General features: G+C 46.1%; 2 protein-coding genes and 1 long non-coding RNA gene across 3 annotated transcripts; 2 read left to right on the top strand and 1 right to left on the bottom strand.

Moving 5' to 3' along the window:
- Positions 1 to 1,335: 1,335 nt before the first annotated feature.
- Positions 1,336 to 9,591, top strand: LOC119961499. The gene is made up of 2 exons (XR_005459672.1): positions 1,336 to 1,444; positions 9,356 to 9,591. It is a non-coding gene; the product is annotated as an uncharacterized LOC119961499 (long non-coding RNA).
- Positions 9,592 to 15,775: 6,184 nt separating this feature from the next.
- LOC119961498 (zinc finger protein 239-like) lies at positions 15,776 to 20,328 on the bottom strand (the record flags this gene model as incomplete). The annotated part of the gene is made up of 2 exons (XM_038788851.1): positions 19,992 to 20,328; positions 15,776 to 17,073 (listed from the first exon to the last, which is right to left on the bottom strand). A coding segment is annotated over exon 2 (954 nt), but the record flags the coding sequence as incomplete, so codon positions are not given.
- A 941-nt stretch (positions 20,329 to 21,269) lies between these two features.
- LOC119961497 (zinc finger protein 239-like) lies at positions 21,270 to 22,172 on the top strand (the record flags this gene model as incomplete). The annotated part of the gene is made up of 1 exon (XM_038788850.1): positions 21,270 to 22,172. A coding segment is annotated over one exon (903 nt), but the record flags the coding sequence as incomplete, so codon positions are not given.
- Between the last annotated feature and the right edge of the window lie 5,210 nt (positions 22,173 to 27,382).

The following is a 27,382-nucleotide window of genomic DNA, read 5'->3' on the forward strand; positions in this document are numbered from 1 at the left end:
GCAGCACGGCAGCACGGTAGTTAGCATAAATGCTTCACAGCTCCAGGGTCCCAGGTTCGATTCCCGGCTGGGTCACTGTCTGTGCGGTGTGCACACGTCCTCCCCGTATGTGTGTGGGTTTCCTCCGGGTGCTCCGATTTCCTCCCACAGTCCAAAGATGTGCGGGTTAGGTGGATTGGCCATGCTAAATTGCCCGGTGTCCTAAAAAGTAAGGTTAAGGGGGGGGGGGGGGGGGGTTGTTGGGTTACGGGTATAGGGTGGACACGTGGGTTTGAGTAGGGTGATCATTGCTCGGCATAACATCGAGGGCCGAAGGGCCTGTTCTGTGCTGTACTGTTCTATGTCATCGTCACCTCCTGATTTGACAATTCCATCACACATCTGTCTGCTCTCCCACATTCTACCTCTGAAAACGTCAAGCGATCCAAAAGTCTGCTCCCCATGTCTTAATTCACAGCAAGTTCCTTTTCCCTATGAGCCCTGTGCTCCGAGACTTGCATTCACTCCCAGTCATTTCTCACCCTTGTTTTCAAATCCCTCCATGGCCTCACCTCTCCCTGTCATCTCCTCCAGCTCCACAACCCCCTGAGATATCTGCACAGATCTGATCCTGGACTCTTGCACTCTCTCGATTCTAATTAGTCTTACAACACCAGGTTAAAGTCCAACAGGTTTGATTCAAACACGAGCTTTCGGAGCGCAGCTCCTTCCTCAGGTGAATTCACAGAAGTTGTAAGACTTCTTACTGTGCTCACCCCAGTCCAACGCCGGCATCTCCACATCATCGATTCTAATTACTATGCCATGATTTTAAGTTCCCTCAGCCCCAAGCACTGAATTCCCTCCCTAAACCTCCCCGTCTCCACCTCACTTACCTCCTTTCAGACTCTCTTTAAAACTCACATCTTTGACCAAGTTTTTGGTCACCAGTCCTAATATCTCCTTTTGTGTCTGGGTGTCTCACTTTGTTTTATAATGTTGCTGTGAAGTTGACTGGGATGATTTATGATGTTAAAGGTGTTATATAAATAGAAGTTGTTGTTGTTGACTGTAACCCTGACCTCCTGTTTTACAATATCCCATTGATCTATCTCTGATATTTTGCCCCCTGCGGGTTTGCTCAGGCCTGTCACCGGGAGCAGGCCGCAGCTCTCGATGCAAACCCGGGCCCGCAAACATCTTCCTGCACCGGGTTTCACTGAAACCTCCCGGCCGAGCCCAGCATCGGCACTGCGCATTAGGTTTGACGGCAGCTCGGGACCAATAGGAAGAGGGGGGCGGGCCTGAAGGACCGAGTGGTTGCTGCGGGTCCTCCAACCAATCGGAGTGAATGAGGGGCGGGGCTAGCCCGCTCTCTCACGTGAGCTGGAGCATGCGCAGTACCGATGACAACTCTGGATTCAGGCGGTTGGGCGGAAATCGTTAGCTGATCAAATTCGGTTGGGTGAATCATGAGGGAGGGATGGAGCCGGTGGGTGGGTCGGGAGGCTTCATAAACACTCCGTGTGAAGCCCAAGCCCCGACGACGAAGCTTGGAAACAGCAACTGAACCGACGAAAGCTGCTCGGGCTTTTCTCCGAGACAGGCCCGGGTGGCCGGGTGGATGCGGAGGGAGGGAGAGCCCCGGCTTTGCTCCGCCTCCCATTCACTCTGATTGCCTGGAGGACCAGCAGCTCTTCGGTCCTCCAGCTCTGCCCCCTCTTCCTATTGGTCCGAACCCACCGTCAATCAGTCCCCGGGCATTGTGAGCTGGAGCAAACCCGTCACCATCATTGTCAGCTCCCTGGTTTGCAGCTGCGGAGCTTCTCGCTCCCTCCCGGGAAATGAATGAAAATGAAAATCGCTTATTGTCACGAGTAGGCTTCAATGAAGTTACTGTGAAAAGCCCCTAGTCGCCACATTCCGGCGCCTGTCCGGGGAGGCTGGTACGGGAATTGAACCGTGCTGCTGGCCTGCTTGGTCTGCCTTAAAAGCCAGTGATTTAGCCTGGTGAGCTAAACCAGCCCCTAAACAGGCCCAGGTTAACGGGCACCATCCTGCTTCACACACTGGAGGGTGGTTCACATCAAAGGAAGAGGAAGGGGGGGGGAATAATAAATAAGGGCTGACACTTTGCACTCAAATCAATGAGGACTCTGATCTCTGGCAAGGAAGGAAACCCTGGCAGGTGGGCGGGGAGGATTCACAAACACCCGCTGGAGGACCCAAACCCCCAATAAGACCCATTGGTTTTATTGTCAGTCTGCAGACAGGAGCTGGAGAACTGAACCCAGGCAAAAGAGAGGGAGGGAGAAAACTGGGAGTGGAAGAACGAAATGGTGCAGATGGTGAGATGGATTTGGATTTTAGCCCAGGAAGGAGTGTGTGTGGGGGACGGGGATTTACAGCTTTGGGAGAACATGAGAGGAAAAAATGTTCCAGAGAAACTAGAATTGCCTGTTCAGAATTTACAGGGGGTTAGAATTGTAGAATTTGCACACAACAAACTGAACCCAACAGGAAGGTTTGTGTCTTTGTGAATTCTATCCTGCATTAACAGTGATGAATTTTGGAACATGAGAGATTACAGCTCTCAGGAAAGATTAAATGGAGTGGGGCCTTCTTCTATCGACAACAACAAATTAAGCAGTGACCTGCTATAAATCTTTTAAAATATCAGTAGTTTGGAGAGGGGCGATGTGAGAGAGTGACCATCAATAAACAACAAGTCATAAATACAAGATAGCTACGAATAAATCCAAAGGGACAATACGGACAAAATTATTTATCACAGGTTCAGAATGTGCGGCTCATTACCATGGAAAGGAGTTGAGGAAAGTGCTGAGATGTTTTCAAAAGGAAACAGGACAAGCACGAGAGAAAATGGAATTGAAAATCATCTGAAAGGCTGAGGTTTGATCGGTGTGACAGTCGGAGATGTATGCCGAGTATTGACAGCCGCAGAATCTGTGACAAAATGGCCTGTTTGTGTCTTATATTCACAATATTTCAATATAATCTCCTTTTACAGAATATTTGCAGATGTAAACATCATGTCGAGATCTGACAGAGTCACTTGATTCATCAGGACCGGTCTTTCAACGTGGAAGGAAAAATGTTTGTCTGTTTTGTCTTTTGGAAATAATTTCAAAAATCACTGTGATTGAAAAAGCATCGAGACACAGACATCTAAGTAATTTCCCACAGTTAGCAGGAACTGAGCTTTAACCAATCACATAGCATGAAACAAAATTGCAGCATTTACATCAGGGAGACACCGTACTCAGGCTTCAACTGATGATCCAAGTTGGAGAGACATATGGACATTCGCACCAAAGGAATCAAGAAGCAGCAATAGGACATTCAGACTCGTGAGCCTGTTCCACCATTTAATAACATCACGGATGATCTGATAGTGACCTCAAATCAGCATCCCACCTACACCTGATAACTTGTTGATAACTATGATGAAACCGTGGAAATGTGGGGACTGTGGGAAAGGATTCAATTACCCATCTGAATTGGAAACCCATCAACGTATTCACAGTGGGGACAGGCCGTTCACCTGCTCCGTGTGTGGGAAGGGATTCACTCGGTCATCATACCTCCTGAGACACCAACTTGTTCATACTGATCAGAGACCGTTTAAATGTGCTGACTGTGAGAAGAGCTTTAAAAGCAGAAAGGATTTACTGACACACCAACGTATTCACACTGGGGAGAGGCCATTCACCTGCTCCGTGTGTGGGAAGGGATTCACTCTGTCATCCCACTGCCTGACACACCAACTTGTTCATACTGATGAGAGACCTTTTAAATGTGCTGACTGTGGAAAGAGCTTCAAAAGCAGAAAGGATTTACTGTTCCATCAACGCACTCACACTGGGGAAAGGCCATTCACCTGTTTGGAATGTGGGAAGGGATTTAATGATTCGTCAAACCTCCGGGCTCACCGTCAGGTTCACTCTGACCAGAGACCGTTTAAATGTGCTGACTGTGAAAAGAGCTTTAGACGCAGAAAGCATTTACTGACACATCAACGCACTCACACTGGGGAAAGGCCATTCACCTGCTCCCTGTGTGGGAAGGGATTCACTCAGTCATCACTTCTCCTGAGACACCAACTTGTTCATACTGATCAGAGACCTTTTAAATGTGCTGACTGTGAGAAGAGTTTTAAAAGTAAAAAGAATTTACTGAGACACCAACGCACTCACACTGGGGAGAGGCCATTCACCTGCTCCGTGTGAGTGAAGAGATTCACATGTTCATCCCAGCTTCTGCAACACCAGCGAGTTCACACTGGACAGAGACCATGCACTTGACCCATGTGTGAGAAGAAATTTACTCTGTCATCCCAATTGACTTCACACCAACTTGTTCACACTGATCAGAAACCTTTTAAATGTTCTGATTGTGAAGAGATTTAAAAGTAAACAGAATCTGCGGAAACACCAGCGAGTTCACACTGAAACAGAATCATAGAATTTACAGTGCAGAAGGACGGCGTTCGGCCCATCGAGTGCACCGGCCCTTGCAAAGAGCACCTTACTTAAGCCCCTACCTCCAACCTAACCCATAACCCACCTAACCTTTTAAGACACAAATGGCAATTTAGCATGGCCAATCCATCTAACCTGGACTGTTGGGGGAAACCGGAGCACCCGGAGGAAACCCACGCAGACACTGGGGACAACGCGCAGACTCCGCACAGACAGTGACCCAAGCCGGGAATCAAATCTGGGGCCCTGGTGCTGTGAAGCAACAGTGTTAACCACTGTGCTGCTGCGTCGCCCACATGTGGGAGTGGTCCTGGGGAGAGGCTGTTTAACTGCTCCGTGTGTGGGAGGAGATTCACTCAGTCAAACAACCTGAACAGATATCAGCAAGTTCACAGACAGCAGCAGGGTTTGGATTCAGCTGTTGTTGCTGCTGTTAGTCACATCCGGGACAGAATGATGCCTGGACGTCTGTTTCCAGTGGGGCTCCACAGTTTCCGGTATATATCAATGATTTAGACTGAAATGTATGCACCAGGATTATACAAAAGTTGTTGATGTGTTTTAGACAATGAGGGAGAAAGCCATGGACTGGGTCAGGTGGACAGAAAAGTGGTGAATGGAAATTTAGATAATGAGAGGTTAGGAACACACTTCAGTTAATTCCCGATAAAAGTAAGGTCACTTCAGGATAATGGAAAAAACTGATTGGTGGGGAAGCTACAAATGATCCTTTTTAAAAAAAATAAAATTCAGAGTACCCAATTATTATATTTATTTTCCAACTAAGGGGCAGTTTAGCCTGGCCAATCCACCCAACCTGCAAATCTTTAGGTTTTGGGGGTGAAACCCATGCAGACACGTGGAGAATGTACAAACTCCACCCAGGGTCGGGATTCAAACCCGGGTCCTCAGCGCAGTAGTTCCATTGCTAACCACTGATCTACCTGCTGCCCTAGCTACAAATAATTCTAATATCTTTATTGAACAGTTCTCAAATGGAAAGGCACTTGACCACATTAAAACTAAGGATCTGCAATAGATGTTTGATCGAGCAAGCCATATTTAGGGCAAGATTATAAAAAGGGCATTCATTTAAAGTGATTAGAATAAGAAGCAATGCTGAGCAAGGCTAGGAGAGTGGGCAAAGAAGTGGCAGATGGAATACAATGTGGAAAACTGTGAGGTTATGCACTTTGGAAGGAGAAATGGGGGCATAGACTATTTTCTAAATGGGAAAATGCTGAGGAAATCACAAGCACAAAGGGACTTGGGAGACCTTGTTCAAGATTCTCTTCAGGTTAACGTGGAGGTGCACTGCAGCCTCAAGGTCCCAGGTTCGATCCTGGCTCTGGGTCACAGTCCGTGTGGAGTTTACACATTCTCCCCGTCTTTGTGTGTGTTTCTCCCCCACAACCCAAAGATATGCAGGGTAGGTGGATTGGCCACACTAAATTGCCCCTTAATTGGAAAAAATGAATTGGGTAATTCAATTTTTAAAAAATGTTTTAAAAAGGTTAATGTGCAGGTTCAGTAGGAAGTAAGGAAGGGAAATGCAATGTATTCATGTCGGGAGGGCTGGAATACAAGACCAGGGATATACGTCCGAGGCTATATAGGGCTCTAATCAGACCCCATTTGGAGTACTAAGAGCAGTTTTGGGCCCCGTATCTAACGAAGGCAGTGTTGGCCTTGGAAAGGGTCCAGAGGAGGTTTACAAGAATGATCCCTGGAATGAAGAGCTTGTCATATGAGGAATGGTTGAGGACTCTGGGTCTGTACTCGATGGAGTTTAGAAGGATATGGGGGGATCTTATTAAAACTTACAGGATACTGCGAGGCCTGGGTAGAGTGGACATGGAGAAGATGTTTCCACTTGTAGGTAAAACTAGAAGCAGAGGACAAAATCTCAGACTAATGGATGATCCTTTAAAACAGAGTAAGAAGTCTTACAACACCAGGTTAAAGTCCAACAGGTTTGTTTCTACTCACTAGCTTTCAGGGCACAGTTCCTTCCGCAGGTGATGAGGAGAAATTAAAACAGATGAGGAGGAATTTCTTCAGCCAGAGGGTGATGAATCTGTTGGACTCTTTGCCACAGAAAGCCATGGAGGCCAAATCACTGAGTGTCTTTAAGATAAAGATAGATAGGTTCTTGATTATTAAGGGGATCAGGGGTCATGGGGAGAAGGCAGGAGAATGGAGATGAGAAAAATATCAGCCATGATTGAATGGCGGAGCAGATTCGATGGGCCGAGTGGCCTAATTCTGCTCCTATGTCTTATGATGTGAAGAAAAACATTCTGTGCTGCATGTGGGATCATGAATGCACTGCTCGGAAATGTGGTGGAGGCAGATTCAATTGATGCCTTGAAAAGAGAATTGGACAACTATCTGTTACTATCAGATCAGCCATGACCATATTAAATGGTGGAGCAGACTGGGCCGAATAGCCAACTCCAGCTCCTTGCTCATCTGTTCGTATCTTTTGAGGAGAAAAATATCTGCAGAGTTCAGGGCCAATGACAGGGGATTGTGACTGTTGCAGAAAGTTGGCACAGATACAATTTGTTGAGTGCCTTTGTTTGTGCTGTCACCTTTCTATGCCACTGTGTTATGGGGGAAATGCAGTGCACCAATGCAAGAGAGGCAGATTGCTCCCTCGATTTGGATTGGATTGGATTTGTTTATTGTCACATGTACCGAGGTACAGTGGAAAGTATTATTCTGCGAGCAGCTCAAACAGATAATTTTGTACATAAAAAGAAAGGAAACTAAAAAGAAAATACATAATAGGGCAACACAAGGTACACAATGTTGATATATAGACAAAGGCATTGAGTGAAGCAGACAAGAGTGGAGTATTAATCAGGTCAGTCCATAAGAGGGTCATTTAGGACTCTGGTAATAGCGGGGAAGAAGCTGTTTTCAATCTGTTCGTGCGTGTTCTCAGACTTTTGTATCTCCTACCCGATGGAAGAAGTTGGAAGAGTGAGTAAGCTGGGTGGGAGGGGTCTGAGATTATGCTGCCCGCTTTCTCAAGGCAGCGGGAGGTGTGGATCGAGTCAATGGATGGGAGGCAGGTCTGTGTGATGGACTGGGCGGTGTTCATTACTCTCTGAAGTTTCTTGCGGTCTTGGGCCGAGCAGTTGCCATACCAGGCTGTGATGCAGCCAGATAGGAATGCTTTCTGTAGTCCATCTGTAAAAGTTGGGAAGAGTCAGTGTGGACATGCCAAATTTCCTTAGTTTCCTGAAGAAGTATAGGCGCTGTTGTGCTTTCTTGGTGGTAGCGTCGATATGGGTGGACCAGGACAGATTTTTGGTGATGGATACCCTGTGCCCCAGTGCAGGAGAAGCTGGTTGTTGGGCAGTGTGAGCTGAACATACATGGCTGGATAAAGACTGAGGCAGATATCAAGACCCTTGGAGTGAAAACAGGTCTGGAGGGAGTGGGTCAGTGAACCTGGGGAGTTGCATTTTGCATGAATCGTGAGTGTGACCCAGTCACATTTATGAACAGTAAACAAACCTATCACTGGTTTGATGAGATGATTTTCCGTGTCCCAGGTGTTGTAAATACTGTACATACTGTAGATCAGCCTGCTTGCTGCCCATGTTTCAGTGATATTTTATCAGAATAATGTGCTTCTGTATTAGATAAAGTATCCAAACCTCTCATTGTGCTTCATGCCCAGCATCTTGCCTAACTGTGGATCTTCTATTTTGCTATCTGGGAAATAGAATCTTCCTGTTTACTAATTGCTCTATGGCGGCTGTGTTACCCAGAATCCCCCACGCTGCAGACATTTCCCTATCAGTGAGTGTACGAGGCCAGTGCGCAACTGCAGGGTGGTTGTGTGCTCTGAGCATGCTCAGTGTAAGTCATGGTGAGAGAGTGAGGAGGTGCTGGGTTGAACACAACAGTGAGCTGTACCCCTGTGAGACGGGCATCTCCCAGTCTCTGTTTGACTCTCCTCCAGCTTCCTGTCATGGTTGAGTTGGACAAGGAACCCTCATCATTTGAACTGGAAAAGGCAATTGATTGCTGAGCAAGCTGTAAGGTGCCCGGCTGAACTGCTCACACAGAGAAAGTCCCATCGACTGTCACATCTTGCTGCTCTCCCCTTTTGGACTGTGAGACTGGTCCACGGAACATGTAATAGATGTAATAAAAACAGCAGTGACAGAGGAGACAGCATCAACTACAGGGACATCTCACTCCTTAGAGTCAGGGGGAGACCTTCACTTTACATAGATTACATAGAATTTACAGTGCAGAAGGAGGCCATTCGGCCCATCGAGTCTGCACCGGCTCTTGGGAAGAGCACCCTACCCCTACCAAGGTCAACACCTCCACCCTATCCCCATAACTCAGTAAGCCCACCCAACACTAAGGGCAATTTTGGACACTAAGGGCAATTTATCATGGCCAATCCACCTAACCCGCACATCTTTGGACTTGGGTGATGTTTAAAAGATTCATCTACTTGCAGATTGAGTTTATCCAGAAGCACAGTGCGGTTTCTGTGCTGACAGATCTACGGTGAACATGATCTTCTCCACACACCAGCAACAAGGGAAGAGAACAATTGGGATTTGATCTGGAGTCTGCTGAAATAGGGACGTTATTACTGAGTGAAAGTAAATCTTGAAGTATGAATTGCAATTTATTTGTACAATTGTAAAAGGCAGTGAAAAGTTAGATTATCTGAAGTTAAACTTTAGCCTTAACGTTGTGCTTTGGATCTCACAAGCTTTGGAAGCTCCAGCATCTCTAACTTCTTTGGGTGGAAGAATGTTGAAGCTTTTGGTTCTCTGTGAAAGCTGATTGTTTAACTTTTATTTTTCTTTCTTTTTATTTGAATCAATGGAAAGGTGCCTGAAGAAAGAGGGAAAAACACATTTGGGCAAAGCTGAGAAAAATGCCCAAAGAATTGAAGATTCCTGTACCAGCCTCCCCGGTCAGGCGCCGGAATGTGGCGAGTAGGGGCTTTTCACAGTAACTTCATTGAAGCCTACTCGTGACAATAAGCGATTTTCAATTCAAGACAAAAAGTTTAAAATGGTGTTTGGTTCTTCTTTTATCTGAAAATAAAGTTACACAAAGTCAACACAGTTGTGCGCATTTGAGAATATTTGTTCTAACACCTTTGGGGCAGAGAAGTTAACCCTTTCCACTGACAGCACGGTGACGATTTGAACTAAAGACTTTGCCTTTTTAAGATGTGGCGTCATCCCATTTGTTAACTTTCAAGACAAAGTGTTTGAGAACAGGAGATATTGGAGTTATTTCCAAACTGATTACAAGTTCCTGTCCTTCAGTCTCTGATCTACAAATATATTATGTGAATATTAAATTGGACAGTAATGTTACTCCAGCACCCCAGTGGTTAAGACTGCTGCCTCACAGGGACCTGGTACGATTCCAGCCTTGGGTGATTGTCTGCATGAAGTTTGCACATTCTCCCCGTGTCTGCGTGGATTTCCTCCGGGTGATCTGGTTTCGTCACAGTCCAAAGATGTGCAGGCTGGCTGGATTGGCCAAATTAAATTGCCCCTTAGTGTCCAAAGATGTGCAGTTCGTTGTGGTGACGGGTTGGGGGAATGGGCTTTGGGATGGTGCTCTTAGGGCAACACAGTAGTGCAGTGGATAGCACTGCTGCCTCAGGGCGCCATGGACCCAGGTTTGATTCCAGCCTGGGTCACAGTCTGTGCAGTTTGCACATTCTCCCCGTTTCTGCCTGGGTCTCACCCCCACAACCCAAAAAGATGTGCAGAGTAGGTGGATTGGCCATGCTAAATTGCCTCTTATTTGGAAAAAAGGGATGATGCTCTTTCGGAGGGCCAGTGCAGATTCAATGGGCCGAATGGCCTCGTGTACTGTAGGGATCCTATGGATTCTATATTTCACAAAATCCATGATTCCGTAATCCTCCAAAATAGCTGTGGTCTGCATTTTAAATACCTTCCCCAGTCTTACCAATGCATAGCATGTATATCTTAACAATAGCTTGTGAACTTATTGAATGGTGGAGAAGGCTCGCAGGGCCAAATGGCCTACTCTTGTTCCTAAGTCCTATATTTCCTTTTGTTTAACTGACTTTGAACCTGAAATACACATAATATCCATCTCATGTTCACAAGACCAGCTTGATAATAGCTGAATTCCATGTCCAGGAATCACTGTCCACTGAAGAAGGAATATTACTGCTGCTGTGTTTGTGAAAGTTTTATTTCATACAATAGTTATTATCCAACATTCTTTCTGCGAGAGGATAGTCCACATTGCAGTTCAGATGTGAATTTTTAAGTTCAGTTTGTAGAACGGTTCACAGTTCACCTTTTGGACTTTATTTTCTTCCACGTTTGTAGTTTCTCCGTTGTTTCAATCCACAGAAAAGATTCCAGTCATTTCCACAAAATCAGCCACTTCTATAACATTCAATTAATTTCTTCAGTTTGTTTTTTTTTAAATATAATTTTTATTGGAATTTTTTACAGAAAATATAAAACATAACGACAAACAATGAAATGCAACAAAATAACCCATAATAACTGTAACACCCCCAGACCGTATGTATCACATCCCCCCAACCTCAATGAACAACAAAAGAACTTAAAAATAAACTAAAATTAAATAAACAAACATAGAACATAGAACGATACAGCGCAGTACAGGCCCTTCGGCCCTCGATGTTGCACCGACATGGAAAAAATCTAAAGGCCATCTAACCTACACTATGCCCTTATCATCCATATGCTTATCCAATAAATTTTTAAATGCCCTCAATGTTGGCATGTTCACTACTGTTGCAGGTAGGGCATTCCACGGCCTCACCACTCTTTGCGTAAAAAACCCACCTCTGACCTCTGTCCTATATCTATTACCCCTCAATTTAAGGCTATGTCCCCTCGTGCTAGCCACCTCCATCCGCGGGAGAAGGCTCTCGCTGTCCACCCTATCTAACCCTCTGATCATTTTGTATGCCTCTATTAAGTCACCTCTTAACCTTCTTCTCTCTAACGAAAACAACCTCAAGTCCATCAGCCTTTCCTCATAAGATTTTCCCTCCATACCAGGCAACATCCTGGTAAATCTCCTCTGCACCCGTTCCAAAGCTTCCACGTCCTTCCTATAATGAGGCGACCAGAACTGTACGCAATACTCCAAATGCGGCCGTACTAGAGTTTTGTACAACTGCAACATGACCTCATGGCTCCGGAACTCAATCCCTCTACCAATAAAGGCCAACACACCATAGGCCTTCTTCACAACCCTATCAACCTGGGTGGCAACTTTCAGGGATCTATGTACATGGACACCGAGATCCCTCTGCTCATCCACACTACCAAGAATTTTACCATTAGCCAAATATTCCGCATTCCTGTTATTCTTTCCAAAGTGAATCACCTCACACTTCTCCACATTAAACTCCATTTGCCACCTCTCAGCCCAGCTCTGCAGCTTATCTATGTCCCTCTGTAACCTGCAACATCCTTCCGCACTGTCTACAACTCCACCGACTTTAGTGTCGTCTGCAAATTTACTCACCCATCCTTCTGCGCCCTCCTCTAGGTCATTTATAAAAATGACAAACAGCAACGGCCCCAGAACAGATCCTTGTGGTACGCCACTCGTAACATAGTCATTGTCCGCTCCCCCCCCGGGTTGCTACTGCCCCCGTACCTTATCGTTGAGCCAGAAAGTCGAGAAAAGGTTGCCACCGCCTAAAGAACCCTTGTACCGACCCTCTCAGGGCGAATTTGACCTTCTCTAGCTTAATGAAACCCGCCATGTCATTGATCCAGGTCTCCACGCTTGGGGGCCTCGCATCCTTCCATTGTAGCAAGATCCTTCGCCGGGCTACTAGGGACGCAAAGGCCAGCACACCGGCCTCTTTCGCCTCCTGCACTCCCGGCTCCACCCCAACCCCAAAAATCGCGAGTCCCCATCCTGGCTTGACCCTGGATCCCACCACCCTCGACACCGTCCTCGCTACCCCCTTCCAGAACTCCTCCAGTGCCGGGCATGCCCAGAACATATGGGCATGGTTCGCTGGACTCCCCGAGCACCTGACACACCTGTCTTCACCCCCAAAGAACCTACTCATCCTCATCCCAGTCATGTGGGCCCGGTGCAGCACCTTGAATTGGATGAGGCTAAGCCGCGCACACGAGGAGGAAGAATTAACCCTCTCCAGGGCATCAGCCCATGTCCCGTCTTCGATCTGTTCCCCCAGTTCCCCCTCCCACTTAGCTTTCAGCTCCTCTACTGACGCCTCCTCCGCCTCCTGCATAACCTTGTAGATATCAGATATCTTCCCCTCTCCGACCCAAACCCCCGAAAGCACCCTGTCGCTCACCCCCCTGGCGGGAAGCGAAGGGAATCCCTCCACCTGCCGCCTAGCAAATGCCTTTACCTGCAGATACCTGAACATGTTCCCCGGGGGGAGCCCAAATTTCTCCTCCGAATCCCCCAGGCTCGCAAACCTCCCATCAATAAACAGGTCCCTCAGCTGTCTGATGCCCGCTCTGTGCCAACCCTGAAATCCCCCATCAATGTTCCCCGGGACGAACCTATGGTTCCCCCTTAACGGAGCCTCCATCGAGCCCCCCACTTCTCCCCTATGTCGCCTCCACTGCCCCCAAATCTTGAGGGTAGCCGCCACCACCGGACTCATGGCATCTTCAGTTTGTTTTTTAAGGGCATTACACAGCTACTTCTTACAGGAGACATTTCTTACAAGGGGTGTTATGGGCCAGGGTTTAGAGAACCCCAAAGTGTATCATGGAGTTCACCTGACCCACAACTTTTAATAGATTGTGGTATAGGGAGCACACGGCCCACTCTACAGGTACAGCAGAAATGGCAAAGTATTTTTTAAAGCAAAACAATGTTTATTCTATGAACTCAAGTTAACCTTTTTAAAACATACAGTGAACATCTTCGCAACCATCAATTTAAATACAACCCCCAAAGAACATAACATTAAGTAATCCTTAATAACTTCCCAAACAACATCCAGAAGACAGTAGAAACACCTTTTAACAGAAGCACATTAGGTTTACATTCACGACAAAACATTTGAGGAGTGATTTGAAACAAAGACGAGAATTGTAAAACAAAATGAAAACTTTACATCCGAGTAGTGCGGGAAGGGGGGTGCGGGGAGTGGAGTGGGGGTGGGGGTGGGGGGGGGGGGGGGGGGGGGGGGGGATGCAAGAGGGTAGCGAGGATGTGGTAGCTGCCTCCAACACGGGGCTTGCCTGATCCGGCCAGTGCGGCGGGAGGGGTTTTGAAAAAACTCTTCTTACTCAGTTGTAGGTGGATCTTAATTTTTTAATTCATTTCTCAGAATCAAACATTCTGGATTCTCTTTTTGAGACAGAAAGTTCGAAATGGCTTCTTTTTGCGCCAACCTGTTCCTTCACTGGTCAAAATCTTCTTCCACACTTTAGGAAGGATGTGAGGCTCCTTGAACATAGAACATTACAGCGCAGTACAGGCCCTTCAGCCCTCGATGTTGCGCCGTCCTGTGAAACCCCTCTAAAGTCCCTCTACACTATTCCCTTATTGTCCATATGCCTATCCAGTGACCATTTGAATGCGTTTAGTGTTGGCAAGTCTACTACTGTTGCAGGCAGGGCATTCCATGCCCTTACTACTCTGAGTAATGAACCTACCTCTGACATCTGTCCTATATCTATCTCCCCTCAATTTAAAGCTATGTCCCCACGTGCTGGTCATCACCATCCGAGGAAAAAGGCTCTCAATGTCCACCCTATCTAATCCTCTGATCATCTTGTATGCCTCAATTAAGTCACCTCTTAACCTTCTTCTCTCTAACGAAAACAGCCTCAAGTCCTTCAGCTTTCCTCATAAGATCTTCCCTCCATACCAGGCAACATCCTTGTAAATCTCCTCTGTACCCCTTCCAATGCTTCCACATCCTTCCTATAATGTGGCGACCAGAACTGCACGCAATACTCCAAATGCGACCGCACCAGAGTTTTGTACAACTGCAACATGACCTCATGGCTCCGAAACTCAATCCCTCTACCAATAAAAGCTAACACACCGTACGCCTTCTTAACAACCCTCTCAACCTGGGTGGCAACTTTCAGGGATCTATGTGCATGGACACAGAGATCTCTCTGCTCACTACCAAGAATCTTACCATTGAGAGGGTATAGAAGAGATTTGGAGAATGCTTCCAGGGAGGAGGAATTTTATCCACAAGGTTAGGGTGGGGAAACTGGGGTTGTTCACCTTGGAGCACAGTAGGGTGAGTGGAGGTGGACAAGTTTATGGCAGCTTTAGATGAGGTGAAAAAAGAAAAGCTGTTCCGATTAGCTGATGGTACAAAGATGAGGGTGCACAGATTTGTGTCTTCTGGTCAGATGCTGGGGGATCTGAGGGAGAAGTGTTTAACGCAATGAGTGGTAATGAGCTGGAACCTGCTGCCTATGAGGCTGGTGGGAGCAGAGACAATGAAAGATTTAACAAGGAAAATGGATGGACACTTGAGGGAAATAAACCTGAAAGGGTAAAAGGGACAGAACAGGGTAATGAGACCCTGCTTTACCCAATGAGAGTAACACCAGAACTGAGAGGAAAGACCAGGGTTGCTTTTTTCTAAAAAGAGAAGACTGATGGGTGACCTGATGGAAGTCTTTATATTATGCAGGCTTCAATAATCCAATAGGAATTTCAGTAGAAACCTCTTTACCCAGTGAGTGGTGAGAATGTGGAACTCACTCCCACAGCGAGTGGTTGAGATGAACAGCATGAATCCATTGAACGTAAAGCTAGATACATACATGAGGGAAAAAGGAATAGAAGGAGATGCTGATGGGGGAGATGAAGAGGGGTGAGTGGAGGTTCATGTGGAGCATAAATACTGATACAGACCAATTGACCCGACCAACCTGGCCCTGTGCTGTAGACTCAATGGAACAGACACAAATGTATATATTTTAGATCTAATTGGAGTGGCAGGAATAACACTATTTGCTGTCCAGAATAAAAATGTCCTTCATCAGCTTTTGTGGGTCATTTCCATGGAAATGTGCTCTCCCAGGCTCAATGAACATCAGCCCACTGGAAGCAGAGTCATGAGACTGGCCAGTCCAGCTGAAAGAAACCCTCCGACCCTACCACTCAACTGTCAGAATGAACATGGTTCAGTTCTGGATGTGATTAACAGCAGCAATAATAGCAGAATCCAACCCCCGTAATTACTTGTGAATTCGCTGATGTGTCTTCAGGGTGGATGACTGAGTGAATCCCTTCCCACACTCAGAGCAGCTGAACGGTCTCTCCCCAGTGTGAACTCGCTGGTGTGTCAGCAGGGTGGATGAATCAATGAATCCCTTCCCACACTCAGAGCAGGTGAATGGCCTCTCTCCGGTGTGAATCCGCTGGTGTGTCTTCAGGATGGATAACCGAGTAAATCCCTTCCCACACTCGGAGCAGAGGAATGGTCTCTCCCCAGTGTGAACGAGCTGGTGGGTCTGCAGGTGGGCTGACCGACTGAAGCCCCTCCCACACTGAGAGCAGGTGAATGGCCTCACCCCAGCGTGAATTCGCTGGTGTATCCGCAGGGTGGCAGAGCGATAGAATTCCTTCCCACAATCCGAACAGACGAACATCTTTTCCCCTGTGTGAACTCGCTGGTGTATCCGCAGGCTGGATGAATGACTGAATCTCTTCACACACTCTGAGCATTTGAATGGTCTCTCCCCAGTGTGAACTCGCTGGTGTATCCGCAGATTTGATAGATCAGTGAATCGCTTCCCACACTCAAAGCAGGTGAACGGCCACTCTCCAGTGTGAACTCTCTGGTGTATCCGCAGTTTGGAGGAATTAATGAATCCCTTCTCACATTCAACGCAGGTGAACGGCCTTTCCCCGGTGTGAACTCGCTTGTGTACCAGGAGATGGGAAGACCGAGAGAATCCTTTCCCACAATCAGAGCAGGTGAATGGCTTCTCCCCGGTGTGAACTCGCTGGTGTGTCCGCAGGGTGGAGGAGCGACAGAATCCTTTCCCACAATCAGAGCAGGTGAATGGCCTCTCTCCAGTGTGAACTCGCTGGTGTGTCAGCAGGTCAGATGAATTAGTAAATCCCCTTCCACACTCAGAGCAGGTGAATGGTTTCTCCCCAGTGTGCCTGCGTCGGTGGATCTCCAGCTGAGACGGGGAACTGAATCCATTCCCACAGTCCCCACATTTCCACGGTTTCTCCATGGTGTTGGTGTCCTTGTCCCTTTCGAGGTTCACTGATCAGCAGACGTGTCCTCACACACAGCACGGTTATGGTCTTTCTTGGCTGTGAATGGTTTGATGGTTCTTCAGGCTGTGGAACTGGTTAAATATCTTTACCACACCGAAACACTCTCATGTAGATGTCTTGGTGCTTTTTCAGTCGCACTGATGTTTAAAATGTTCTGAAGTTTACAGAACAGACAAACATTTCTCCTTCTCGATTCAAAAGCCAATGATATTCAGGTCCGGACAATCGAGCGACTGTCAATTCTCCATTTGACATTTGATTTGAGATTTCTGTCTGCAAATCCTCCTCTTCTGATATTCTGGAAAAGGATTTGACAAAAGTTGCCAGGATAAACATTTAGTACAGACAATTCTAGTTTATGACAGTGGGTGGGGGATGTGAGGAAGAAGTTTATTTAGACAGCGAGTGGGTCATAATCTGGAACTCACTGTCTGAGGATGATGGAAGAGATGACAAATGGTTTCAAAATGAAATTGGATGGGCATTTGGAAGGAAATTAACAAGTGGGGCTAAGGGGATATAGAGGGGGAAATGGGACTGAGTTGATTGGAATGCAGAGATTTGACATGGACTCAAATTTCCAAATGGATTATTTCTGAACTATAATGTCTCGGACTGGAAATCTATAACATAGCGACAATACTAGATTACACGAATATAAATAAATAAATTCTATAACTGAAACATAAATATTATACTTAATATGTTCTATAAAACAACGTTGGATATATCTCTGTTGCTGAGTCCCCTGGAAAACCATAACCGTAAAATAAACAAATTCCAGACTCCAAGGAAAAGATGGACGGGGTTTCACGTGTTTAAATTTTTTACAGTAACAATCTAACTAAAATTAACATTATTGAATTATGGGGCAGCACGGTGGCGCAGTGGTTAGCACTGGGACTGCGGCGCTGAGGACCTGGGTCACTGTCCGTGTGGAGTTTGCACATTCTTCCCCTGTCCACATTCTTCCCCTGTCTGCGTGGGTTTCACCCCCGCAGGGTGGGTGCATTGGCCACGCTGAATTCCCCTTAGTTGAAAAAATAATAATTGGGTAATCTAAATTTATTTTTAAAAAATCACTGAATTCAGTGACAAATAGTGTTTGAATAGACAGGATAAATTTGACTTTAAATAGTTCCACAAAATCACAAGCACTTTCCCTCTCCACATACTAGGCACTAGATCAGGGGTGGGAAAACTACGGCCCGCGGGCCGCATGCGGCCCGCCAAAGGTATTTCTGCGGCCCACCAAGTCATTAAAAAAAAAAAATTTTTTTTTTTTAAGGTTAATGGGGGGGAGGGGGCTGTTGGGTTACTTACCGGTATAGGGTGGATACGTTGACTTGAGTAGGGTGATCATTGCTCGGCACAACGTCGAGGGCCGAAGGGCCTGTTCTGTGCTGTACTGTTCTATGTTCTATATGAGGTGCCCAGAATCATAACCGGGTGAAGTAATTATTTTACTTAATATACTATGTGGCCCTTTATGAATTGTGAATTTCTGAATGTGGCCCTTGCACGGAAAAGTTTGCCCACCCCTGCACTAGATGCAGTGACTAGTGCCCTGCCACTGAGCAGGAAGCTTCGGGTTTGTGTCCCACCCCGGAAATTGATGGTCGAGGGAAGTGGGTACAGGGAGCAGTCAAGCAGATTGAGTGGATCAACATGGAAATCCTTCCAGACTCACCAATGGCTGGCGGTAAGAATGGGAGAGATTCCTGGTCAGCCATGTTGACATTCCCTGTGACAGACTCACAACCTTTTCATAGAATTTACAGTGCAGAAGGAGGTCATCCGGCCCATCGAGTCTGCACCGGCTCTTGGAAAGAGCACCCTACCCAAGGTCAACACCTCCAACCTATCCCCATAACCCAGTAACCCCACCCAACACTAAGGGCAATTTTGGACACTAAGGGCAATTTAGCATGGCCAATCCACCTAACCTGCACATCTTTGGACTGTGGGAGGAAACCGGAGCACCCGGAGGAAACCCACGCACACACGGGGAGGATGTGCAGACTCCGCACAGACAGTGACCCAAGCTGGAATCGAACCTGGGACCCTGGAGCTGTGAAGCAATTGTGCTATCCACAATGCTACCATGCTGCCCAGGAATTACTAGCTTTAGAAAAAGATGGAAATCTGCCTTAATGCACCACTTGGTGTGGGAAGCGAACAAGCAGTAAATGCAGTTACAGAGTTTCACAACTCCCTGTATTTCTCAGAGAGAAAGAAAAGACAGGAGACTGGTACTAAATCATAATGCTCATTTGGAGAGCCTATACAGACATAATGGATTGAATGACCCAAATGTATGTTTGCATGTGGATTATAAAAGTTGCAATATGCAGTGCTCTATTACGTGATTAGAGAGATAGGAGCAGCGAGAAAAAACTTTATTTCGGCAGTGAGTGGTCAATACCTGGAATTCACTGTCAATGAGGGTGAAGCAGAGATGATCAATGATTTCAAAATGAAATTGGACAGATGCTTGAAGGAAATAACGTTTCAGGTGGCACAGTGTTTAGCAATAGTGCCTCACAGCACCAAGGACCCAGGTTCAATTCCTGTGATTGTGTGGAGTTTACACTTTCTCGTTTTGTCTGTGTGGGTTTCCTCTGGGTGCTCTGGTTTCCTCCCATAGTCCAAAGATGTGCAGGTTAGGTACATTGGCTATGTTAAATTGCCCCTAAATGTCCAAAAGGTTAGGTGGGGTTACGATGGTTGGGTGGAGGTGTGGGGTTAAGTAGGATGCTCTTTCCAAGGGTTGGCGCAGAGTTGAAGGGCCAAATGGCCTGCTTCTGCACTGTTGGGATTCAATTCTATTCTATTCAGCTGAACACGGATATAAAGGGGGAATGGGACTGATTGGATTGCTGTAGAGTTAGCAGGACTCGAGGACTGCTGTGCTGTTATGTCTCTAAAACTGGAAATACAATGCAGCTACACTGCGATATATTTAAAGACAATAAATAATTATAATGAACTTTAGAAATCATAAATAATACAATATGTACCATTTAACCATCTGTACGGTATTAATTTACTATTCATTTCAAACTCATTCATCTACTTGGAAAACGATCCCTTTAATTGTGAACATTCCTGTCAGCCAGACAAATAATGTGTCAAACTGAGGGAGTTAAAGGATGTTAATGTATCTACGAGATACCTCGGCCTACTCCGCTCCTAATTCCGATGTTCGTCTGTCACCTTTTCAGAGTCTGTCCCCTTCCTGGATTCACTTCCTTCCTCTTCAGTTCCTGCAATTGAACAATTCCCCCAGAATGGGCAGAGAAATGGAAAGGGGGAGACATTGATTTCCTCCCAGATGTTGCATTGTCCAACTTCCCTATTGTGACGTTACAATGGTACCCTGCCGAGATCACCCAATAGGAATCACTGTTCTCCGCGATGACGTCTCCAGGTTCCAGTCCGCAGGGCCGGCGCGCGAACACCCATTTATCCCTCCCCCTCCTCGAGACAAGGTTTCCAGGCAACCGGCTCCGGTCAGAGCGAGAAACCACTTGGTGAACTCCCCTCCCCCGCCTCTCACTACGGCGGCTGGCTGGTCCAAAAAGGAGCTCAACTCTTTCTGCGCTTGCGCGCTGGGCCTACAGCTGAGGGAGTGGGGGAGGGGACTTTGCAAAATGTCTTCCCATCATTTTCTTCACAGTCCTTCCGTTTGATTATCAACAGCCCAGCATTGGTTTTTAGCTTCGCACACAGACTTCAAAACTTCCTCTTCTATCCAACATCTGTAAGTAAAACTCTTTCTCCCTTTGGGAAATACAGAGTTGTGAGAATCTGGAACTAGAGACAAATCTGCTGAGGGGGAAATGCTGAGATTTTGTGGAACCTGTTTTTATTGTCTGAGATATTTAAAGTCAAATTTATCCTGTCCATTCAAATACTATTTGTTAATAAATGATTCATTTATGTTTTTAGTTTGATTGTTACGGTAAATAAAAACCTTCTCCTTTGCTTCATTACATTGTCTGGCCATTTAGAATTCTTTCTATTCTGTAATATAATACTGGATGAATTGATACATTCAGGAGGGTAATTGGGTGGGTGTTTGTTAGATACAGCAGAGTGAGAGTGAAGGGATGGAGATTTACAGCTTTTGTGGAAGGAGAGGGGAAAGAATGTCCCACAGCAACTGAAATTGTCTGTTTTGAATTTCTCTCCCATACTGACAGTGATGACTTGTAAACTCCCTTTACAGGATATCAGAAGTGGAGGATTTGCAGTCAGAAATCTCCAATGAAACAGCATGTCCAGATCTGACAGAGCCACTCGATTCATCGGGACCTGAATTTCATCCGCTTTTGAATCTAGAAGGAAAATGATTGTTCTGTCTGCTTCAAAGCATTTTAACCATCAATGTGACTGGAAAGCACCGAGACAGACACCCGAGTGAGAGTGTTCCAGGGCACTGACTGTTACACAGCTTGAAAAAACATCACACCATTCACAGCGGTTTGAAACCCAACAATTGGAACTGGTCGACCAGCTAACCTGGAGAGACACAAGAAAACCGGCACCACAGAGAAACCGTGGAAATGTGGGGAATGTGGGAAGAGCTTCCATTTCCCATCTGGACTGGAAGCTCATCTACATATTCACACTGGGGAGAGGCCTTTCACCTGCTCGAAGTGTGGGAGGGGATTCACTCAGTCATCCCATCTGCAAACACACAAACGCGTTCACACTGGGGAGAGACCATTCACCTGCTCAGAGTGTGGGAAGGGATTCGCTCAGTCATCCAACCTGGTAACCCATCAGAAGGTTCACACTGGGGAGAGGCCATTCATCTGCTCCATGTGTGGGAAGGGATACATTGATTCATCTGCCCTGCTGGTACACCAGCGTGTTCACACTGGGGAGAGGCCCTTTATCTGCTCCAATTGTGGAAAGAGATACAGCGACTCATCCAGCCTGCTGGTGCACCAGAGAGTTCACACTGGGGAGAGGCCCTTTACCTGCTCCAAGTGTGGCAAGGGATTCAATCAGTCATCCAGCCTTAAGACGCACCAGCGTCTTCACACCAGCGAGAAGCCATTCACATGCTCCACCTGTGGGAAGAGATTCAGTGATTCATCCAGTCTGCTGACTCACCGGCACATTCACACCGGGGAGAGGCCATTCACCTGCTCCGACTGTGGGAAAAAATTTACGACTTCATCCAACCTGCAGAGACACCGGCGCATTCACACTGGAGAGAGGCCATTCACCTGTTCTCAGTGTGGGAAAGGATTCACTCAGTTATCCAGCCTCCTGAAACATCAGCGAGTTCACACTGGAGAGAGGCCATTCACCTGTTCTCAGTGTGGGAAAGGATTCACTCAGTTATCCAGCCTCCTGAAACACCAGCAAGTTCACAGTGGGGAGAGGCCATTCACCTGCTCCTACTGTGAGAAAGGATTCATTGATTCATCCCACCTGCTGAGACACCAGCGACGTCATAAATGATGATGTGGAGATGCCGGCGTTGGACTGGGGTGAGCACAGTAAGAAGTCTTACAACACCAGGTTAAAGTCCAACAGGTTTGTTTCAAACACGAGCTTTCGGAGCACGGAGCATTCACCTGAAGAAGGAGCCGTGCTCCGAAAGCTCGTGTTTGAAACAAACCTGTTGGACTTTAACCTGGTGTTGTAAGACTTCTTACTGTCATAAATGATGACAGGGGTTGGATTCTACTGTTAATGCTGCTGTTACTCACATCCAGGACTGAGCCATGTTCATTCTGACAGTGGGAGAAGTGGGAGGGTCAGAAGGTTTCTTTCTGCTGGACAAGCTGATCTCACGACTCTGTTTCCAGTGGGCTGATGCTCTTTGAGCCAGAACGTTCACATTTCCACAGAAATGATCCATAAAAGCTGATGAAGTACGTTTATTTTATCCTGGAGAGTAAATAGTGTTTTCCTACTACTGCAGTTAGATCTAAAATAAATACTCTGTTCCATTGGGTCTACAGCACAGGGCCAGGCCAGTCAGCTCATGAAATTCTTATTGGACCCTTCTTAATTTTAAAGACTTCAGTCAGGTTGCCCTTCAGTCTCTTCTTATAGAACATAGAACATTACAGCGCAGTACAGGCCCTTCGGCCCACGATGTTGCGCCGTCCTGTGAAACCCTTCTAAAGTCCCTCTACACAATTCCCTTATTGTCCATATGCCTATCCAATGACCATTTGAATGCGTTTAGTGTTGGAGAGTCCACTACTGTTGCAGGCAGGGCATTCCACGCCCTTACTACTCACTGAGTAAAGAACCTACCTCTGACATCTGTCCTATATCTATCTCCCCTCAATTTAAAGCTATGTCCCCTCGTGCTGGACATCACCATCCGAGGAAAAAGGCTCTCACTGTCCACCCTATCTAATCCTCTCATCATCTTGTATGCCTCAATTAAGTCACCTCTTAACCTTCTTCTCTCTAACGAAAACAGCCTCAAGTCCTTCAGCCTTTCTTCATATGATCTTCCCTCCATACCAGGCAACATTCTTGTAAATCTCCTCTGTACCCTTTCTACTGCTTCCACATCCTTCCTATAATGTGGCGACTAGAACTGCACACAATACTCCAAATGCGGCCGCACCAGAGTTTTGTACAACTGCAACATGACCTCATGGCTCCGAAACTCAATTCCTCTACCAATAAAAGCTAACACACCGTACGCCTTCTTAACAACCCTCTCAACCTGGGTGGCAACTTTCAGGGATCTATGGACATGGACACCGAGATCTCTCTGCTCGTCCACACTACCAAGAATCTTACCATTAGCCCAGTACTCTGCCTTTCTGTTATTCCTTCCAAAATGAATCACCTCACACTTTTTGCATTAAACTCCATTTGCCACCTGTCAGCCCAGCTCTGCAGTTTATCTATGTCCCTCTGTAACTTGTAACATCCTTCTGCACTGTCCACAACTCCACCGACTTTAGTGTCATCTGCAAATTTACTCACCCATCCTTCTACGCCCTCCTCCAGGTCATTTATAAAAATGACAAACAGCAACGGCCCCAAAACAGATCCTTGTGGCACACCACTAGCAACTGGACACCAGTCAGAGCATTTCCCATCAACCACCACTCTTTGTCTTCTATCAGCTAGCCAATTTCTGATCCAAACTGCTAAATCACCTTGAATCCCATGCCTCTGTATTTTCTGCAATAGCCTACCGTGGGGAACCTTATCAAACGCTTTACTGAAATCCATATACACCACATCAACTGCTTTACCCTCATCCATCTGTTTGGTCACCTTCTCGAAGAACTCAATGAGGTTTGTGAGGCACGACCTACCCTTCACAAAACCATGTTGACTATCTCTAATCAAATTATTCCTTTCCAGATGATTATACATCCTATCTCTTATAAACCTTTCCAAGACTTTCCCCACAACAGAAGGCTCACTGGCCTATAGTTACCGGGGTTATCTCTACTCCCCTTCTTGTACAAGGGGACAACATTTGCTATCCCCCAGTCCTCTGGCACTATTCCTGTAGACAAAGATGACTTAAAGATCAAAGCCAAAGGCTCAGCAATCTCCTCCCTAGCTTCCCAGAGAATCCTAGGATAAATCCCATCCAGCCCAGGGGACTTATCTATTTTCACACTTTCCAGAATCGTTAACACCTCCTCCTTATGAACCTCAAGCCTTTCTAGTCTAGTAGCCTGTATCTCAGTATTCTCCTCGACAACTTTGTCTTGAGAAAAGCACCCCAGCCTTTATTGAGCGATGAATTATTTCAATTCTGATCTGATCATTTTGAATATGTTTGACAGTTGTTCCAGTGCCACTATTTCCTTTTTCGAAATGAAGATCACTAATGTTGACAGTGCATCCATTGTAGTCTGACCACGGTACGAAATAAATTGAACATAACCTCCCTGCTTTTCAATTCTCTCCCTCTAGAATAGAATCCTACCCATGGGCCCCACACTTTTGGAAAGATGTGAAGTTCTCAGAGAAGGTGCAGAGAAGATTTCTGAGAATGGATGAAGGAGTTCAGTGCGTTGGAGAGACTGGAGAAGCTGAAGCTGTTCTCTTTGGATCGATCACTAAAGCAGAGAGGGAGACCATTTGGCCCATCATTTCCATGCCAGGTCTCTGGAGCAAATCAGTCAGTCCCATTGCCCTGTCGTATTCCCGTCTTTATTTCCCTCAAGTCTTCATCCAATTTCTTTTTGAATTTATTCATCTTCACGCGTGCCTCCCCGATTGGTTGGAGGCTCATTTCCCAGTCAGTCCTCTAACGCCATACTGTTTCTCTATCATTGTGAGGACAGTGACAGTTTCCTGAGAGAAAGGCCCCATTATTCACATCTAAATCCAGCCCTCAGCTCCATCAGCTGGCTGTCATTGACATAGATACGTGGGGAATAGAAGGACGAGGCCATTCGGGCCTGCTCCACCATTCATTATCATCATAGCTGATCATCCAACTCAGTCGGCTAATCGTACCTTCACCACCCCCCCCCCCCCCATGTCCTTTGCCCCAATGCTATATCTAACTGCTTCTTGAAAACATGTAATGTTTTAGCCCCAACTATTTCCTGTGATAACAAATTCCACAGGCTCACCACTCTCTGGGTGAAGAGATTTATCTTCACCTCTGTCCTAAATGGTCTCCCCCCGTATCCTCAGACTGTGACTCCTGGTTCTGGACACCCTCACCATCGGCAACATTCTTCTTGCATCTATCCTGTCTAGTCTGTTAGACTTTTGTAAGTTTTTGAGATCCTTCCTCACTCTTCCGAACTCCAGCGAATTCAATCCTAACTGACGCACCTCTCCTCGTACAGCAGTCCCTCCATCCCAGGAATCAGTCTGGTAAACCTTCGCTGCAATCCCTCCATAGCAATTCACCCTTCCTCAGATAGGGAGACCCCTGCACACAATATTCCAGGTATGGCCTCATTCCTGTACTTGATTTATCTTGCAATAAAGGACATGAGCGATAGAGAGACAGAAACATGTCAGAGGCTCAAATAGGAAGTGGAAACTGAGGGAGTGCTGCATTTTGGAGCTGCTGTCTGTCTTTTTGGATGAGATGCTGACTCAACCACCCCATCAGGCCACAATTTCAAATACCAGGGGAATTCTCCTAGTGTCCTGGGCAATGTTTATCAATCAACATCACTGACAACAGGTAAGGTAAAGTTGCCATAGTCCCAGATGACCATAGGCTGCTTTCCCCTTTTGAGGGAGAGAGCTGACTGGTGGTGATGTAACCTGAGGATTCCCACATCCCAGGCGAGGGGCAAGGTTGAAAAGCAGGGCCTTCATGAATAACCTCAGCCAGTACGGAGACTGAACCTGCGCTACTGGCCTTGACTCTGCATCGTAAAGCCAAGTGAGCTAAACCAGCCCCCTGACAACAAACCATCTGTTCATTATCACACTGCTGTTTGTGGGATCTTGCTGTGTTAAATTGGCTGCTGCGTCTCCTCCATTACAACAGTGACTACTCTTCAAAAGTACTTCATTGTCTGTAACATTTTGGGACAACCCGTGGTCGTGAACGGTGCTACAGAAATGCAAGTTTTAAAATTTAACATTTGTATTATCTGAACTTGTTATCTGTAACTTAATTGGCCAAAGAACTGATTGAGCCATTTGATAAATTTGCTTTGGTTCGGGCGATACTTTAATTAAAGCAATGTCAGAATTCTCTGTATAGTAAAATTAAAAAGACATTTATTGAAAGAAAAACGTTAACTTAACTTTAAAACATTGACATTTACAATCTCATGCGGGTGATCAGTCCGTCGAAGAGTAACCATCTCTGGCTCCTTCTTTAACAGTACTTTCCTTGGAACACGGCCTCGGGAATCTTCGGTACTTGGCCAGCAAATTGACCATTCCCTCTCGTCAGAGTGGGGCTGGTTGACAATTGGTCAGTTTGGTTACTGGATTAATTTAATGGGATTCTGAATTATTCACACCAAAATCTGATTATCTCAGGCAGGAATGCAATGGAACCGCTTCGTACTGTCCCTTTATCTGATTCTACACAATCCCTCCTTCACTATTCCTTTATCTGATTCTATACAATCCCTCCTTCACTATTCCTTTATCTGATTCTATACAATCCCTCCTTCACTATTCCTTTATCTGATTCTATACAATCCCTCCTTCACTATTCCTTTATCTGATTCTATACAATCCCTCCTTCACTATTCCTTTATCTGACTCTATACAATCCCTCCTTCACTATTCCTTTATCTGATTCTATACAATCCCTCCTTCACTATTCCATTATCTGATTCTATACAATCCCTCCTTCACTATTCCTTTATCTGATTCTATACAATCCCTCCTTCACTATTCCTTTATCTGATTCTATACAATCCCTCCTTCACTATTCCTTTATCTGACTCTATACAATCCCTCCTTCACTATTCCTTTATCTGATTCTATACAATCCCTCCTTCACTATTCCTTTATCTGATTCTATACAATCCCTCCTTCACTATTCCTTTATCTGATTCTATACAATCCCTCCTTCACTATTCCTTTATCTGACTCTATACAATCCCTTGTACAGTTTCAAACTGAGGCTAATGAGAGGTTAAAGGTAGGCGGCACGTGAC

The sequence above is a fragment of the Scyliorhinus canicula genome, unplaced genomic scaffold (genome assembly GCF_902713615.1).
Source record: "Scyliorhinus canicula unplaced genomic scaffold, sScyCan1.1, whole genome shotgun sequence".
Taxonomy (NCBI): Eukaryota; Metazoa; Chordata; class Chondrichthyes; order Carcharhiniformes; family Scyliorhinidae; genus Scyliorhinus; species Scyliorhinus canicula.